We start from the raw sequence: 18,041 nt of genomic DNA on the forward strand, positions 1-18,041 counted from the left end.
CCAGATGTACCTGATTTTCAAGTAGCACAATTCAAGTTAGAACACTGGACAGAGGTTTGAAAGAGCGACTAGGTTGTATCAAACTCCAGAAGGTACTTACTGTGGAAATTTATGTGCATACAGAAGTAACTCACAGAGAGGACCCTATGAGAAGGTTGGCCCTTGCTTTTCCTCTCCACTTTCTCACTGAAGAAAGGGCAAAACAGCTTGGGACAGAGGGCAGGTCAATGCAGCCCTGTCTCTAATGACTCCACGAGACTCAAGACTCAATTGTTTTTTGTTTCCTCCCCAGAGATGAGTGTCATTCCTTAACTTTCCCTTTTGAATATTGTTTTCTGTCTGCCTTTTTAATTAGAGCTAGATATTCAATTAACAAGGAAGAAAGAAGAGAAAGTCTTTTCAAGCCAATTTCCTTGTGCTCCAAGAGTGCTTCTGAGGTTAGGTCAGCACCGACTGTGTTGTTTACCTCTTTGGCTCTTGACAGGATGGCATGTGACTTGGCCAAAAGCTGTAAATGGCCATAGCAATGATCACTACTGTCTTTGCTTCAGAGACTGCTCTTTAATGTATTGGCAGACAGTAATAGTTTTGTTTACTAGGATAATGTTTTTCAAAATATTATTATCATTATTAGTATTGCAACATCTATCAAAGAAAGAGAAAGCAACCATACCAAGCCAAAATTAGAGGCCACTGTGCTGTATCAAGGACTTTGGGTTTCCTGTTGATTAGCCTACATTTTTCTTCACACCAAGACTTACCGCCCCATCTCACCCCTCAGAAAGCTGAACAATAAGAAGTAAGAAGTGGACAGGACATAAATGCTTTGAAGGGAAACGGCACACTGTTTCTAGGCTACAACACTTTTTTCAGGTTGCTTAAAAGAAGTTATGTTTACTCTATTTTTAGGGCAGTTCTTTGAACTTGGGGGAAATAAGACATCTGCCAAATTGGCAACTCCCTGCCTTACCCTACTAATCATAAGTGCTTCCAAACTTGACTGTGCTGGTATTTATGAAGCAGACCAAGAAAATGGTTTGAGTGTTCAATGAAATTAATCTTTATCTATGGAAGAATGTTTACAAGGTATAATTAACAACAACAAATCAGGAAGTTAGTATATAGAGATATAGTCCACTAAATGCTTGCATACAAAATATTCTAAAATAGGTGGTAGGTCTGCAGGTAATTTTTAATGCTTTTAATAATTTTCCAAACTTTTTACCATAAGCAGATATTATTCTCTGCTGGTAGTTAAAAGCACAGTCTTTGAAGAAAGGTTGCCTAGTTCAAATTCTGGTTTTATCACTTTCTGTGGTGATATTAAGCAAATTATTCCATTTCTCAATGCCTTAATTTCCTCATATGTAGGGTAGGGATAAAGACTGTAACTATCTCAAAGGGTTGTTATGAGAATAAAGAGTTAATATAGATGAAGAGCTTAGGATTTTGAGTTCAAAGCCAGCTTCAGTAAAAGTGAGGCACTAAGCAACTCAGTGAGACCCTGTCTCTAAATAAAATACAAAATAGGGCTGGGGATGTGGCTTAGTGGTCAAATGCCCCTGAGTTCAATATCTGGTACCCCCCCCCCAAAAAAAAAACACCATGCAACATATAGTAAGTATTACATATTTGCTATGTAGAGAAAGCATTACTTTTTAAATTTGGTCAAATTATGGTTAATTTTCTCTGGGATGCTACTTGTCATATTTTCTAGAACATTCATATTCTGTGATGTGAATTACTAAAGTCAGGACACATATATACCTATTCCTATGTTTTTCCTCAACTAATACAGTGGATGTATGACACTTGGTGGGTGACTAAAATTCTTAAAGGTTTTTGCTAGGATATGACAAAGAGCAGGGATTTCCCAAGGATAAACCGTACCCCATCTCCATTTGGTCATAGTTGAATTATGGAAAGCCTAATTCTCCACCACAGGCTGTACTGTCACAATTAGATTAATGACATTCACAGACCCTGAAGGATCCTTTAACTTTAGTAAATTCTACCCCCTTGCCCAGGAATTGAAATGCCTTGGGTAAACCTGTGTTCAGTGATACGTGTTTCACTTCCTCACGTAGGCCTAGGAGGAGTAGAGGGAAATGAAAACTGGCTTTGTGGTAGATATTCAAATAATTGTGAAATTGTTAATGAATGACAGCAAAAGATGAAGGATGTAATCACAAGGCAGCATGAATTTGAAAGGATCTTTTCCCATTGTTAATAGAGTTTCCACACAAAAGCAAACCATAGTTTTAAAAAAATCCTAATGTGTGCAAAATGAGAAACATACTTTTATATTATCTTGCAGACAACAGAACTGAATGAGACAATTTTTTATTTTTAAATAAAAATATTATGTTGGAGAAGTGTAATCCAAGAACTGACAGAAAGAATTAAAAAAAAAATCACAAAGTTTGGGGAGGGAATATCCTGCCTAGGGGAGAGAGATCAGGATGGCACTGAAAAGGCATATAAAAATCACTACTGATTCCGGTTTCTTTCAGTCAATAAAGAATCTTCCAGAAAAAGGAAATTCCAAATCGTTTGTTTACCCAGCTGTCTGTACAAAGTGAATTATTCATGATTAAATGTGAATAATAAACCTATGCAAATATTTGTCATAGTCTCAATTTTGAGGAGGTTAGGGGAGCAGCAGGAAATGAAATCACTTTGAAGTGATTTAGTTAACTCTCGTCTTTAGAAATAAGTTGAGAATTTTTAGATTTTTATTGTTATTTATATTACCCCCCCCCCCAAAAAAAAAGAGCAGGTTGTTTTTCCTTAGGAGACTTATGTCCTATTAGAAATGACAATTTGAGGCTATTCTGGTTATCATGACCTTCATATAATTTCCTTAGAAACTAACCATGAAAGTTAAATTTTTTTTCTGACTTTAGAGGGTTAAAAGCTTACAAACAGAAGTTCTTCTATAATGGGAAACCTTAACTGACAAGTTTCCAAGTATTTTCTGCTTACTGTAAATTCTTACCTATAAAGTTCAGTTATAGGTTTTTGATAAAGGGAATATTACAATAATACCGATACCTGGCAGTTTTAAGTTGTTTATCTTTTTGGTTGCAGAATTGGTTGAACAGTTTCCATCAGAACTGTTAGACTAATGACTTTTAGCTAGAACTTTGTTAGATTTTATTTAGCCTATCCATTCTAAGAAGCAATAGCAAGATCTTGAGAGGTGTTTTATCATCATGCAACCTCAGTAACTTAGTTCTAAGTCACTTTATACTTTGTGTATCACCATAATCTCCCAAAGAGTGTATAACATGTCAATGACTGTTTTATATACTATAATCCTGAATGAATTTCATTAATAAAAACAACTCCCCCTTGAGCATCATCCCAAAGGCTGTTGATTCTAACTGAAGCATATGTTTTAGTTAACTATGAATTAAGTTCAGATGAATCTTGCTTTTGCTCCACAGTAACCCCAATGCCTGGGGGAGGGGATAGAGAACTGGTCTGTTCTCCCCTGGTTCCTGGGGATCAGGCCTTTCCTAGATTCACTGATAGATGGGCTGGTTTCCCCCATTTTAAACCTCTCTATCCATCCTCTCAGGTATCTTAGAGCCCAGAAACTGTGCCAGGCTTGGATAGGCTGATATTACAACCTACTATTTATACTTCCTGCTTGATGAAACCTCTGGGTGGGAGGTGGGTTCACCATCATATACATATTTTTTTTTGTGGTACTTGGGATTAAACTGAGTGCCTCATGAATGCTAGGGAAGTGCTCCACCATAGAACTATATCCCCAGCTCATCATTACCCTCATTTTGCAGCTAAAGAAACAAAGGACTAGAAAGCTTAAAGACTTGTCCAGGAATAAAAGAATATTAAGACTAAAATCCACACTTTGACAAATCTCTAGTAAATTCTCCATGTTACCCTGCTATGTACTATCCCCCACAATCTGCCTAGAAACCATTGAATTTGTGGATTGTCAGTTACCAGCACAAGCCCTAACAAAATCTTCTGCTATTATCTTCTTCTTCAGCTATTGCCATTTCTGGAGATTTTCACAGTGTGAAAATGGACCATAAAGAGAAACAAGTGAGCCAAAAGTTATCTAATCTAATCCCCAGGTTTTAGTTGAAAATAATCTAGAAACTTAGGACTTAAATAACAGTGGTAATAAAGAATTTGATAAATGAGATGGTATCAAACTAAAAAGCTTCTTCACAGCAAAGGAAACAATTAAGAATGTAAACAGAGAGCTTACAGAATAGGAGAAAATCTTTTCCACCTGCATCTCATTTAGAGCATTAATCTCCAGGATATATAAAGAACTCAAAAAACTTAATACCAAAAAACAAATAACCCAAACAAAAAATGGGCAAAGGAACTGAATAAGACATTTCAGAGAAGAAGAAATATGAATGGTCAACAAGTAATTGAAAAAATGTTCAAAGTCACTAGAAATTAGAGAAATGCAAATTAAAACTACAATGAGATTTCATTTCACTCCAGTCAGAATGGCAATTATCAAGAATATAAGTAGGTCTAGGATTGGGGCTCAGTGGTAGAGTGATTGCCTAGCACGTGTGAGGCACTGGGTTCATCCTCAGCCCCACATAAAAATAAATAAATAAAATAAGGTATATGTCCATCTAAAACTAAAATAAATAGATAAATAAAAAGAATACAAGTAACAATAAATGTTGGCAAGGATGTCGGGGAAAAGGTACATTCATATATTGCTGGTAGTTCTGCATATTGGTGCAACCACTCTGGAAAATAGTATGGAGATTCCTCAAAAAACTTGGAATGGAACCACCATTAGATCCAGTCAGTCCATGCCTCATCATATACCCAAAGGACTAAAAATCAGTATAGTATAGTGACGCAGCCATGTCAATGTTCATAGAAGATCAATTCACAATAGCTAAGCTAGGGAACCAACCTAGATACTCTTCAATAGATAAATGGTTAACGAAAATGTGGCGAAATACCCAATGGAATATTACTCAGCTAAAAAGAAGAATGAAATAAAATAATATTAAGACTAAAATCCACACTTTGACAAATCTCTAGTAAATGCCAGAAAATGGGTGGAACTAGAGGCTATCATGCTAAGTGAAATAGGCCAAACCTGGAAAACCAAAGGCAGAATGTTCTCTCTGATATGCAGATTCTGACTCACAATGGGGAGGAGAAGGAATGGAGGTTCACTGGATTGGAACAGGGGAGGATGATAGAAAGGAAGAGGAATGGGAATAGATAGTAGCATGAATCAGACAAAACTTTCCTATGTTCATATATGAATACATGACCAGTATAACTTCACATCATGTACAACCACAAGAATGAGAAATTACACTCCATGTATGTATGTCAAAATACATTCTACTGTAATGTATAACTAATAAAAATTTTAAACAATTTTTAAAAAGTTAATAGGCAAAAAACTTGAAAAAAATATGATATGTATCTAATAAACCCCCATTGGAGAGTGAATATTGGTTCCATTAGTAACATTTTCATTATCCTGTTTCTCATGGTGTCTATAGTTATCTTAGCAAACTACATTTCATTTGTTAAGAACTTATCTCCATTATGATTTAAGTCAATGGTTTCCTTCTCATATTGTTATAGCTGGGGAGCCATTTCATCAGATTGGGAAGTTTCTGAACATTCATGTAATTAATTTCTCTAATAGGCTGCTCTTTAGGGAAGGCCCATTAGTAGGCATCACTGTGAATTAACATCTTAGTCCAAGAGAAAAGCTATTTGGAGTCAACAGTAAAATGGATAAATCTTTGTTGAGAGAGATGTGACCAGGGGACTTAACCACATTCCTTGTGGTTTCAGAATGACATGCATATTCTGGGACCCATAGATAGGCAGAGATAGTTGTAGTTCTTAGTAATACCCTGACCACACCAGTTCTTTAACATAAAGAGATAGTTCTAAATGTTTTAATTTCTTAGAAGAAAACAGCGTGGCTGGTGTGCAAGTGAAAGCAGGGGAATGAAGTCAAATTCTGCCCACTAATCAAGAAAAACTACTGGCTGTTTAAAACATGCTTGAAGTTTGCTGAACAAGTTGTTTCTATATTACCCTGCTAAGGATTCCCCCCTCCATCTTGCTGAATAGTAGTGAAGTCTTTCTGTTGGGACTTGAGTGTCTTTATTTCCATAAACGGTCTTTGGAAGCAGATTGTTTTGGTTTCAAAATTCTGGCTCTGATATTTACTAGCTGTTCTTTGGGCAAGTGATTTCACTTTATGTCTTAGCTATCTCATCTGAAACTGGGTTAACAATAGAACTTGATACAATTGGTTGTGCTCATTAAATGAATGAGCACATGTAGGTGCTTAATAGACTGCTTGGCCAAGCGAATGTCATGGATGTTGACTGTGATTAGCCATGCTAAGTAGAGATCCCACCACATTCAAATAGACTTATAACTCTGACAAAGCAGAGGACTGGGTGCCTAGGCCTGAGGAGGGTGGGCTGGCTGTGACAGAAATGATCTATATCTTGATTGTAGTGATGGTTACTGTAGTGTAATTTTAAAAAGCCTCCAACAATTCTTTATCTATCTCCTCAGTACACTAATCCAGAATTGGGGTTGTAGCACAATGGTAGAGTGCTTGCCTAGCAAGTATGGGCCCTGGGTCAATTCCTAACACCACACCCACACACCCACACACCCACACAGTCACAGTGTGTATGTATTCTAGGTCTCTCCTCTCTCCCTCTCTCTCCTTCTCCCTCTCTCCCTCCCTCCAGGGCCTAGTCATAGTCTATGGTTGATATTTCTGCTTCTGAACTTTTTCTTTTCTAATTCCTCCTTTGCATACCCACGCTCACCCTCAAGTTTGGGGCCACTTCAATAATTATGCCTACAGCAGTGTAAGATGTTATTTGTTTAAAAAGGTGGGAAAGAAATGAATGTGCGTAAGCAAGCATGTTTCCTTGTTTATGCCAAAAATAGCTCTGGAAAGATATATGAGAAAGCGGTTGTAATAGTTACCTGTGGGGAAGGGAACTGGACGGTTAGGGGACAGGGGAAGGAATGTTTTTCTCTATATATCCTTTTGTTCCTTTTGAATTTAAAATCATGTGAATGTATTACCTAATCAAAACTAAGTAAATAAAATGTAGGAAATAATAAGAACCATGCCAAGTTCATCTGTTCATTGAACAAATATTTACTGGGTATCTTCCAATTGCCAGGCACATAGCACCATAAGGGTGTCCACAGCCATGATTGTGTTTCATCAGAGATCCTTTGTAAATTGCATATCATATCACAGCCTCTTCCTGCTTGTACAGTTTTAAAACTAGTTTATACGAAAGTGCACTCACTGGTTCATCACAGTGGCCAAGGTTGGCAACTGATTCAGGAAAAAAACCAGGTCAGGGTCAATTATGCTATTGATGATGTGCCTCCACATACTAAAAAGATGTAAAAAGCTTAGAAAAGGTAAGGGTATCAGATAATACCTCATAACTAACATTGACTGAACATTAATCTTCTGTGTGTGTGTCAGACATTCTTCTAAGCACTCCACCTGGATTACAGTAACTTATTTAGCTCTCACAATAACTTTGTGAGAAAGACACTACTATTGATCCCGTTTTATAGCTAAGGAAACTGAAGTACAGAGAGAACAGACAACTTGCCCTGAGTCACACAGTAAGTAAATAGGATGACCAGGGTTTGAATTCCAAGACTTCAGTTTTAACCACTTCACTGCCTTTTGGAAATTATGAAAGAAAGAATTATGAAATATTCTTTGCTCCAAAATATCTGTTGAAATTCTACCATTAATAAAAGTGTCATAGAAATTTATGGCCAGAAGAAGGTTAGTATTCAGTTGGTTCAAATGGAAACATTCTATACAGTTAGGCTTGAACACTTCTAATGGTGGGAACTCATTACAGCCCGAAGCAGTCACCAGCTGGCAGCTCTAATTACTAATAAAAACAGGACAATGTTGGTTGCCTTCCATGTGCCAGGCACTTTGTTAGAGCATGGAGGAGAAATATTTTAATATCAAGGCCAAATTTGCCTATCTGACTTCCTCCACTGGCTCTGTGTTCTGCTGTTTGCAACAAAACAGAATGTATCTGTGGTTCCCTGCATTTCATGCCCTTCATTTATTTGAAGATAGCTACAAAGTCCTCTTTAAAGTTTCTTCTTCCCTCTGTTTATTCAGTCTGTTCTTATATGGCGGTCCCAAGTGAGACTCATTTTTGTTATTAACAAGCTTCTGTTTTAAAATGCAAATGTGGGAGGGCAGCTCATTAAGCATAATTTGATGTTTTCCTTTTAAAAGCTATGTTAAGAGAAAGGGAATTTTTATTTGGGAAAAAGGAGTGGGCAGGTGCTGAGAACACGGGCAAAGTCAAGTGCTTGGAGAAGATGTTGATGTAGGTAACTCTAGATAGACAAAAAGCAGCACAGGGATCCTAAGCTCCTGGAGACTACAGTAGAAGAGGACTTGTTGAGAGTTTAAAAAAATAGCAATAATGATGGACATCTGTGGAGCACTGGCTAAACGAATGGTGGGCAGTTTGCTTGAATTGCTCAATTTAGTCCTCCAAAGAGTTATAAGCAGATACCATTATTATCCACATTTTATAGAATGATTACTGAGGGCCAGAGAGGTGAAATAACTTTCCTACAAAATGGCAGTCAGGTTTTGAATGGTAGCTCAAGTTTGTTCTTAACTTCCTTGTTAAAAGGAAGATGGAAAATTAACTTTGCTTGTTTATCCTAGAGCCCATTAGTAATTATCCTAACAGAAGCTATATGTCCCAGACCTCTCCAGCCTTCAGGAGTGCTGAAACATTCAAATAAGAACTCCTCAAAAGTCTCTCTTATAGGCTAGTATTGTGGCTCAGTGGTAGAGTGCTTGACTAGCATGTATGAGGCCCTGGGTTTGATCCTCAGCACCACATAAAAGAAAAATAAATAAAGGTACTGTGTCCATCTACAGCCATATATATATATATATATGTATGTATATGTATATATATGTGTGTGTGTGTGTGTGTGTGTGTGTGTGTGTGTATGTGTATTTTTTTTAAAGTCTCTCTTACATCAGGTTTCTGTCCTTAAGTATTTGAGACTTCAATGCTTATTCACTCCACCAATGTCTCCCAAGTGTTTATGGCTGCTTCAACTAGGCTGCCACATCTCCTGCTACAGAGAAACCCTTGTACTGCTGACCCTGTGGCACAGTTAAGACCAGAGTAAGGTGGAGATATAACTCAGTAGTAGAGCAAATGTGAAGCCCTGACTTTCTCCCAGCCCCAAATAGCAGTACCACCACCACCAAAACAACAAAAATCACTCTAAAACATTTAGTGAGAATTTACTGAAGGTTCAGGGATAACACAATCAAATTATAACACAGGAAAAACTCAGATGCTGAATAAATCAGCACAGGTGGCCAAACCCTTTCCCAGGGTTCCCTACTGAGCAAATCTAAAATTCAACTTCTGGCTAGGCTGCAGGGACCAGTTTCCCCTGCAGAGAGTGAGCCAGGGTTTAACTATGAGCTATAAGAGTGAATCTCAACAACTTTGACCCTCCCAGAAGATGAAGCCCTATTTTATTTGCAGAGATGTAGTAAACCCAAGAGGACATAATATGAGCAGATTAGCTACTTAGACCCTTAAGCATTGCCATTTCTAATTAGAACTTGACTTTACCATTGCATAACCAAAAGGCCCACTAATTTAAAAAAGGGCTCTTTTATTTACCTTATTTATTTATTTTTGGATACCAGGGATTGAACTCAGGGGCACTGAGCTATATCCCCAGCCCTATTTTGTATTTTATTTAGAGACAGGGTCTCGCTGAGTTACTTAGTGTCTCACTGTTGCTGAGACTGGCTTTGAACTAGTGATCCTCCTGTCTTAGTCTCCCTAGCCACTGGGATTACAAATGTGTGCCACTGTGCTCGGCTATTTTTTTTTTTAAACCAAAATAATGATGCCCTCACTGATGTCTTCCATAGAAATGGAAAATTATGTATCAAGTCTCAGCCAGGACCTCAGTACACAAATCACATAAACACACTTAAAATATTATCTAAAAAACCCTTATAGTTTCTAAAGAGGCATTTTCTCACTTGTATAGAATCTAGATTTTCTCACTTGTATAGAATCTAGATTCACAGTGTGGAAGATTTTGCCTTAACTCTTTCAAGCACAGTATAAATTTCATTTTATTACTTGGGATGTCATATTTCTAAATGACAACTATAACTGAGAATTATTTTTACTATAAGAATCTATGAAAGTCCCTAAAGATCCAATATTGTTTGGTTTGAAATCATACATAAATTGACAATTTTAAGTTACATTGAAAATTGGCTTTAATGGTTAGTGAAAATTTAAAAGTAACTTTGAACTTAATGTGAATGCAACTTCAACATTGATCACTATTTCCAGCTTCTTCCTGGCAGAAGTGAGCTGGAGAATGAAAGAACCCAGACACCAGAGGGACCTGCAAGAGGGGAAATGAAGGTGCGGTTTCAGTGCCTGGCTTCAAAGGCTGGTGGCAATCACGAGCCTAACCCATTTCTTTCCAGCTAGACTAACTTTCTGTAAAGACAGAAAAACCCCAAACAGCCAAATTCAAACTTCCTCTGCATAATTTTTTAATTTAACAATGTCCCAGTTTCCAAGCTATCGTCATCTAATCTTTATAATTGTGCTGAAGAAGCAAGCACAGTCAGGGTGAGGGAGGGGCTAGTCTGGTTCAGCTCAGGCTACCCAGCTCGGGGCCTAGGTCATCTTTTTTTTTTTTTTTTCTTGGAAGTTCCAGCTCCCTGTGTTTATTCATATCATTCTGTTAGGGACAGAAATGGATCGACTATAGAAAAGATTTCTTTCCTTCTAATAAATCATTTGGTAAATGGAATTGAATACCCTCCGATCTTGATAGCTGGTTGCATATATGAGCTATGCTGTATAAAATCAGCTAGTTCATATTTTCATGTTTCTCAGATCTTCCTGATAACAAATCTCCTTCCCTGTGAGCCCAGCCAAAGGCACAGGCTCAGCAACTTCTTTCTACTGCCTCATGCTGCATCAGAAACACACATTCCACCCACTGGCAGCAATATAACCGTTCCATCGGGAGAGGAGTATTAACAGATAATAAAATCACTACAGAAATTTTCTAGAAACAGATTTTAGACTTTGACTTAAAGGATTTGTCAATCTTACAACTGTAAGTAAAGATTGAGAACTCAATTCCCCCTTTAAATAAAATGGTTCCTTCTGAAATCCAAATTGACTGATTATATAATTTGCTTTGCCAGGTCAAAGACTCTAGAGTCTCCGTAAATCTCCATTGTATTCAAAGGCTTGCAGTGAAGGTATGATGATTACCTCACAAGGTAGCCTATTTAAAAATTTTGACAACCTGTGAAGTTAAAAGCTCCTCCTTCTACTGTGCCAAATTGACCTCCTGTAGCTTTCGACAATTTGGTCTTAGATCTGCTCTCTGGAGAGACACAAAACAAACCTAATCCCTCTACTAGACAGCTAATCTCTTTATGTGATGCTCTTAAAAGAAATTATGGTGACTCAGGCTACAATTCTATCAAGGATATAATAAACCCAATACCTTTTCCCTCCTTCTCCTTTAGTGGCAGAGCAGGCTTACATGAATCCACTTAATATACTGGGCAGGGAAAATGTACTCCCTTTACCCTCCTCCCCCCAGGTCCTGGTGCTTCAGCCCAGATCAAGGCCCCACTTGGTAGGCTGCCCTGGATGGTCAGAGTCCAGCAAGGGGTGGTGCTAGACAGGCAGACTCCCTTGGATTTTCTTCCCTGTTACTGTAACACATGGCTTTCTGCTGGTACTTGTGTATTTCTAGCCCAGAGGCTCTCTTTAGTCTGGGTCAGAGGTCATAGATTCTCAATTATTTCATGTGCATTAAAATCCTGAGAATTTTCCACAGGATCCAACTCCCATGAGTTTAATTTAGTAGAAATGAGGCAGGCTCAGTAATCCATATCTTAATAAGCACTTCAGGTGCTGATTGCCTCACTATACTTTACATTTGAAGAAAACACACTGATCTAAGTGAAGACACTATACAATGTGAAAAAAAAACGAGTAAAAAATACCTTGCATTTTGGTTTTATTTAACTATAAAACACATACATTTAACATTTAAATTGTCCATTAATAGAAATAATACTTTAAGTCTATCAAAATTATTCCAGATTAAGGAGGGGACAAATAGCATCATTTATGGGTTACAGATGGATAAACTAAAGTATTTACTGGGAAATATTTAACATAGGCCTTAAAAGGGAGACAGACACTTGAATTATAGCATGTCCCTTGGTTTGGACTGGCCAACAGAATAGGGGTAAGAATTGAGGAACTTTACAAGGAGAGCACATGCTGGTCCACACTTAGCTGATCAACCTCATGACTGAAGTTAACACACAAATCACACCTGGCTAAGCATCACCACACATATCCTATGTAACTTTGTGAGAGTTTTAATAAAGCTATAGAGGCATTCCAGCATACAGGTTACAACAAGTTAAAACATTTCAGAGTAGTCTAAATACCTGGATAGTTTAATTACACAAAGAAAACCCTTCTTTCCTTTGGGAACAACAGCTTATAGCTGTTGTGGTTCTTTTACAAATAAAAGGGTTGTCTTATCTCTAACTCAGGTTGCAGCCCTGGAGATTCGAGGCAAAGTGAACCCATATCCTACTCAGTAGCTTAACAGTAAATTGACTGAAGAAGTTGAGTAACAAATTTAGAAAAAGGTTTTGGTGATAAGATCTTACTTTCCAGCTAAGATACTTAACACATATCTTTGCAAAATAAAATTATTTAAAATAAATGTAGTGAAGGCATCTAACTTTCATTTTCTGTAAGGGATGAAGACTTTCACTGGTTCGCTGACCTTCCTCTTCTTCCTGGAGCTTTCAGAACTTTGCTGACTGTACACAAAATTCATTCTTTGAATCTGTGAGAATCACCAGAGAAAGACACAGTTCAGCAGAGATTTTGACATCTGCACAAGACATATATAAGACAGGTAGACCAAGAATTAATCCCTCAAGCTGCATAACGGATCCAAACCTGCTTTCCTGTGGGTTGGTTTGGCCCTGCATGAAGGCCTTACTGCCAGTATCAGAGTCTGGTATTACAAGTTTCAGGAGTTGAGGTCTCCTGGAGGCAGCCAGTTTTGGGGACAGTTTCTTGGATCTCTCTTGTGAATTCAGCACATTCAACTCTTCAAGAGAGAGTTGTCAAGGTGTGGGGCCAACTAGGAGCAATTCAGGGTTAGGAGAGATTTAGAGCATTGATTGCTTTAGAGACAGCCATAATTTAAGTCCCTATTTAAGTTAGCAGAGATACAGTCTTATTTTTTTCTATCATATGTTCAGATTAATGAATTAAGAAAGATCCCTCTAATATGTTATTGATTCAAAGCAAGTTGAGGGCTGGGACTGTGGCTTAGCGGTAGAGCACTCACCTAGCATGTGCGGGGCTGGGGGTTCGACCCTGAGCACCACATAAAAATAAATAAATAAACAAAGATATTGTGTCCAACTACAACTAAAATAAATAAATAAATAAATATTTAAAAAAGCAAGTTGATTAGTGAGCCATCATTAACCATCATCATCTCCATTGGGCTTAGCTTTGGTAAGGATTTTAGGACTTGTTTTTGCTTAACTAAGTAAAAATCTGGATATAGTATAATCTGTCAGACAATCTCTAGTGCCTGGAATTCCAAGAAATACATAGAGAACATTTATATATTTTCTAGCTGCTAGATGGGAGAAAAGGGTTTTCCATATCCTTTGTTCCTTCTTTGAAAGGAAAATGGAATATGATTTTTTTTTTGGTACTGGGGATTGAACCCAGGGGCACTTAACCACTGAGCCATGTCCCCAGCCATTTTAAAATATTTTATTAGAGGCAGAGTCTCACTGAATTGTTTAGTGCCTCACTAAATTGCTGAGGCTGGCTTTGAACTCGCAATCCTTCAGTCTCAGCCTCCTGAGCTGCTGCGATTAGAGGTGTGCACCACTGCAACCAGCTAGAATAGGATATATTTTAAATCAAGACTTGTCAGAATGTCTAGCACAGGGTCCCACATTATCCCTTTTTAATTTTGTACTAGTTTCATGTTATTATTATTATTATTATTATTATTATTCATATGATGTTACTACAAAATAGTGGTACTGTAACTAAAGCATTTGAGTACCATTTAGAAACAAACATTGGGTCTTAAAAGGGTAATTTAAGTACTAATTTATCCTTTAGCTGTAGAAAGCAGTTAAATTCCTGATCTCAGAAACCATAAATTCCTTCTGGCTTAAATGGAGACATTGACTATATATAAAATAGTGGAACTCTGATGAAATAAATAGAGCTGCTAATCGAATAACTGGTTTGCTTATACATGCAAAAGTTTGAAATGGTCTACTTAAGGGAAAGTAGTAGAACATAAAACCCCCAAAATACATAAACCAACTTTTTTATCTAGGAAATAAATTTGCTATAGTTTGATTGTAAGAAAAAGTACTTGGTGAAATTCAACTTGTCTAGAAATGTTGCTTGAGCATGCTTTCCATTCAAACAAAATTATTCTTCTGTCAATTCTGAGAAGAAGTGAGAGAAGAGAAGATGGGTTTACAAATTCTCAAGTGAAAAGTTGGCTTCATGGTTTAATAGTTTTGTTCTTTTTTTCTTCTTAGTTCAAATAAGCCAGAATTTTATTACAAGTTGCAGAACTACAATTTTGTTGCAGTGAATTAGTCAAAACATTTTCTATAATGTGTATATTCTCAAGGCAACCAGTGAGGCTTGGGAGTTCTCAATGATTTACAGAAAATTAATGGATTCTAAAGCAAGTTTGTTATTAGTCCAGGGACAATTCCTAACACAGATAAATAATGTATATGAATGATATAAACCAATAAACTCATCTATGCAAAGGAACATTTGAGAAACATCTTTCAGGTATATCCCAACTGGCTGATTTTAGCATGTTTGATGCTAAAGCTGACTGGCCAAACAAACAGCCAGTAATCAGATAGGCTAAACAGATTATCTGGGTGAAGTGAACAACATTAAACAAGCATCAAATTGTTTCTAACGCAGTTCATATTTTAATGTGTTTCTTGTATGCAGACTAATAAGAGTATATGTTTCTAAAAAAGACCTGATATGCTTTTTTAATTTTTTATTTTGAGACAAGTTCTCACTAGGTTGCTTAGGACCTAAATTGCTGAGGCTGGTCTCAAACTTGCAATCTTCCTGCTTTAGCCTCTTGAGTCATTGGGATTACAGGTGTGTGTCACTGTGCCTGGCTGAAGATATGTTTTTTCCTGCTCCTATTTTCCATTATTTTTGGTTTAATAACATTTTCACCATTTGAGAAACCTAAGAACAGCTTTGCCTTATACATAGATAGGGTAGCAGCTGATTTGGTAGCAATTATCTATCTTTTTATCTATCTATCTATCTATCATCTATTTATCTGTAGCAGTATTTAGATAGCACTGGAAAGAGTCCCTTCTTCTAAATTATTCTTTTTATTATTTATTCTTTTATTCATTCTCTTAAAAATGCATATTACTTGAATATTTTCCTTGAGTTCTGTCTTTGGCTGTCTTTTTTTTCTTTTCTCTAGTCTGTGAATGATCTTGTCCACTCCCAGGAATCAATTATCACTCACAAGATTCCCACTTTTTTTGGAGTGGTGGTGGTGGGTACTGGGAATTAAAATGAGGGACACTCAATCCCAGCCCCCCAGCCCAATTTTGTAATTTATTTAGAGACAGAGTCTCACTGAGTTGCTTAGTGCCTTGCTTTTGTTAAAGCTGGCTTTGAACTCACGATCTTCAAGCCTTAGCTTCCAGAGCTGCTGGGATTACAGGGATGAGCCACCACACCCAGAAAAAACTCCCACATTTATATGATCAAAATCTAGATCTGCCTTCAGAATTCCTAGCCATGTGTCTACCCAATTGCCTATTAAAAGTCTCCACATGGATTTTCCAAGGAAAACTCAAATGCAGTGTATCCAAATTGGAATTCATCACCTACTTTTTGAAGCCTACTTCCAATCTTTGATCTCACTTACTTAAGGTGTCCAAGTTAAAAATCTGAGTCATTTTTTGATCACTCCATCATTCTTACTATAACAATCAATCACTAAATCTTATTGATCCTACCTTCTTAACATCTCTCAAATCTGTCCATTTTTCTCTGTCCCTACTACTTCTACTTTATTGGAGGCCAACATCATCTCTCCCAATTACTATTACTGCTTTCCCAATTCATTCTCTAGTCTGGAATACAAGTTGTCTTATACGTAAATCTGAACACATTCTTCTGCTTCATCATTCACTCTTTAATGTCTTCTTATTGACTTTAGGATAAATTCTAGATGTTTTATGGCCCTGCCCTATCTCTGTGGCTTCATCTTGATCCCACATTGCTTCTTTACTTGCAGATCTTCAAATGGGCCTGGCTTGCTTCCCTCTGGACTTTGCCTTTAATGTTCACTGGCATGCTGTGCTCTTCTCTCCCCCAAGACAAGTCATAGAAACTCTAATTTTATCACCTTTCTTTGAAATATCTTATCTGATAAGATAGTAAATGATAAGCCTCCCCTCCCCATTTCAGAAGGGATATTGTCCTATATCCAGGAGGTAGGAATGCTATACAGAGAGACCAGGGAGACTCTGAACAGACAGGCCTTTCTGGGTTTCCCCACCAAGTCTATTAGCATTAGATATGCAATGAAATGTTCATTAAAATCCAAAAGGATAGGGTTTGAAGAGCTTCCAGATAACTGAACATGTGGAAATTGTTGGTCCATAGAGAGCATGTGCCCCTTTCTCCTATCTCTTACCCAATGCATGTCTTTATCTGTATCCTTTGTAACATTTATAGTAAACTGGCAAACATAAGAGTGTTTCCCTGGGTTCTATAAGCTACTTAAGCAAATTAGTCAAACTTGAGAAGAGGGTTGAGGGAATGCTGATTTATAGCTGGGGAGTTATAGTTGGTCCAAAGCACAGGTGAAACAACCTGCAGCTTGTAATTGGCACTTAAAAGGTGTGTGGCTGCATCCTCAGGGACTAAGCCCTCATCCTGTGGGATCTGACAGTATCTCTGGGTAGACTGTAACAGAACTGAGTTGGAGAAGAGGACACCCAGAAGTTCTTGCTTGCTTGTTGGTGAGGAGAAGTTCCTAACTTTGTAGGTCATAGAAGTCTCTTGTGTTGATTTTGGCATGAGAGCAGAGGAAAAAGGATTTTCTTTTTCTATACCACTCCCACCCAATTAAGTTAGATCCCCCAACCATACTCTTTGTAGAATTCTAGGAGAGCAGGAACATGTTGGTTTTGGTCACATTTATCATCAACCTCTAAGAAGTGAGCACATAGTAAGGGCTGAATAAAATTTTTTGATGAATAAGTGAATGAATGAATCATCAAAAAGCACTCCACCTGCAGTGTAGAATTAATTATTCTGGAGGCATTAAGTGCATGTAGGGTGATGGGTCTGCTATGGTGGTAGTCAGGTGATAACTGTGTGGCAGTAGAGATGCAGAAAAGTTGATATTGAGAGAAACATTTAAAAGGAAGAGTCAGAAGGATGACCAACTGGATATGATAATAAGGAAGAGATAGGTGTGTCAACTATAACTCCCCAGTTTCTAATTAGGCTAGTGCACGGATGGGAGTGCTGTTCTTAGGAAGGTAACAATGGGAATTTTGAGCCTGCTATATTCAAAAACTCCCCCAGGGAAACACAAATAGGTGGCTGTATGTGGAAGTGTGAAGCTCAGGAGAGAGGTCTGCGTTGGAGATGTAAATCTAAAAGTCATCTGCGTATGTAGGGTAATTAAGGCCATGCGTCTTGAAGAGCTTGCTTGTTGAGTGGGAGAAGGGGAAGGTGCCAGGACACAGCCTTAAGGAACTCCAATATTTAAAGATTAAATGAAAGATGAGTCAACAAAGGAGATGAAGGAAAAGAGAGGTC

The 18,041-nt window shown here is 37.6% G+C and overlaps 1 protein-coding gene across 1 annotated transcript in view; it reads right to left on the minus strand.

Moving 5' to 3' along the window:
- Window positions 1-12,133: 12,133 nt before the first annotated feature.
- The window catches only part of Hormad2 (HORMA domain containing 2), a 74,716-nt gene continuing 68,808 nt past the window's right edge, over window positions 12,134-18,041 (minus strand). The window contains exon 11 of the mRNA XM_078039625.1: window positions 12,134-12,993. Within this exon, the coding sequence (XP_077895751.1) occupies window positions 12,889-12,993 (105 nt within the window). The 3' untranslated portion in view covers window positions 12,134-12,888. The remainder of the gene's footprint in view (window positions 12,994-18,041) is intronic.

This window comes from Ictidomys tridecemlineatus, chromosome 2 (assembly GCF_052094955.1).
Source record: "Ictidomys tridecemlineatus isolate mIctTri1 chromosome 2, mIctTri1.hap1, whole genome shotgun sequence".
In the NCBI taxonomy this organism is placed as follows: Eukaryota; Metazoa; Chordata; class Mammalia; order Rodentia; family Sciuridae; genus Ictidomys; species Ictidomys tridecemlineatus.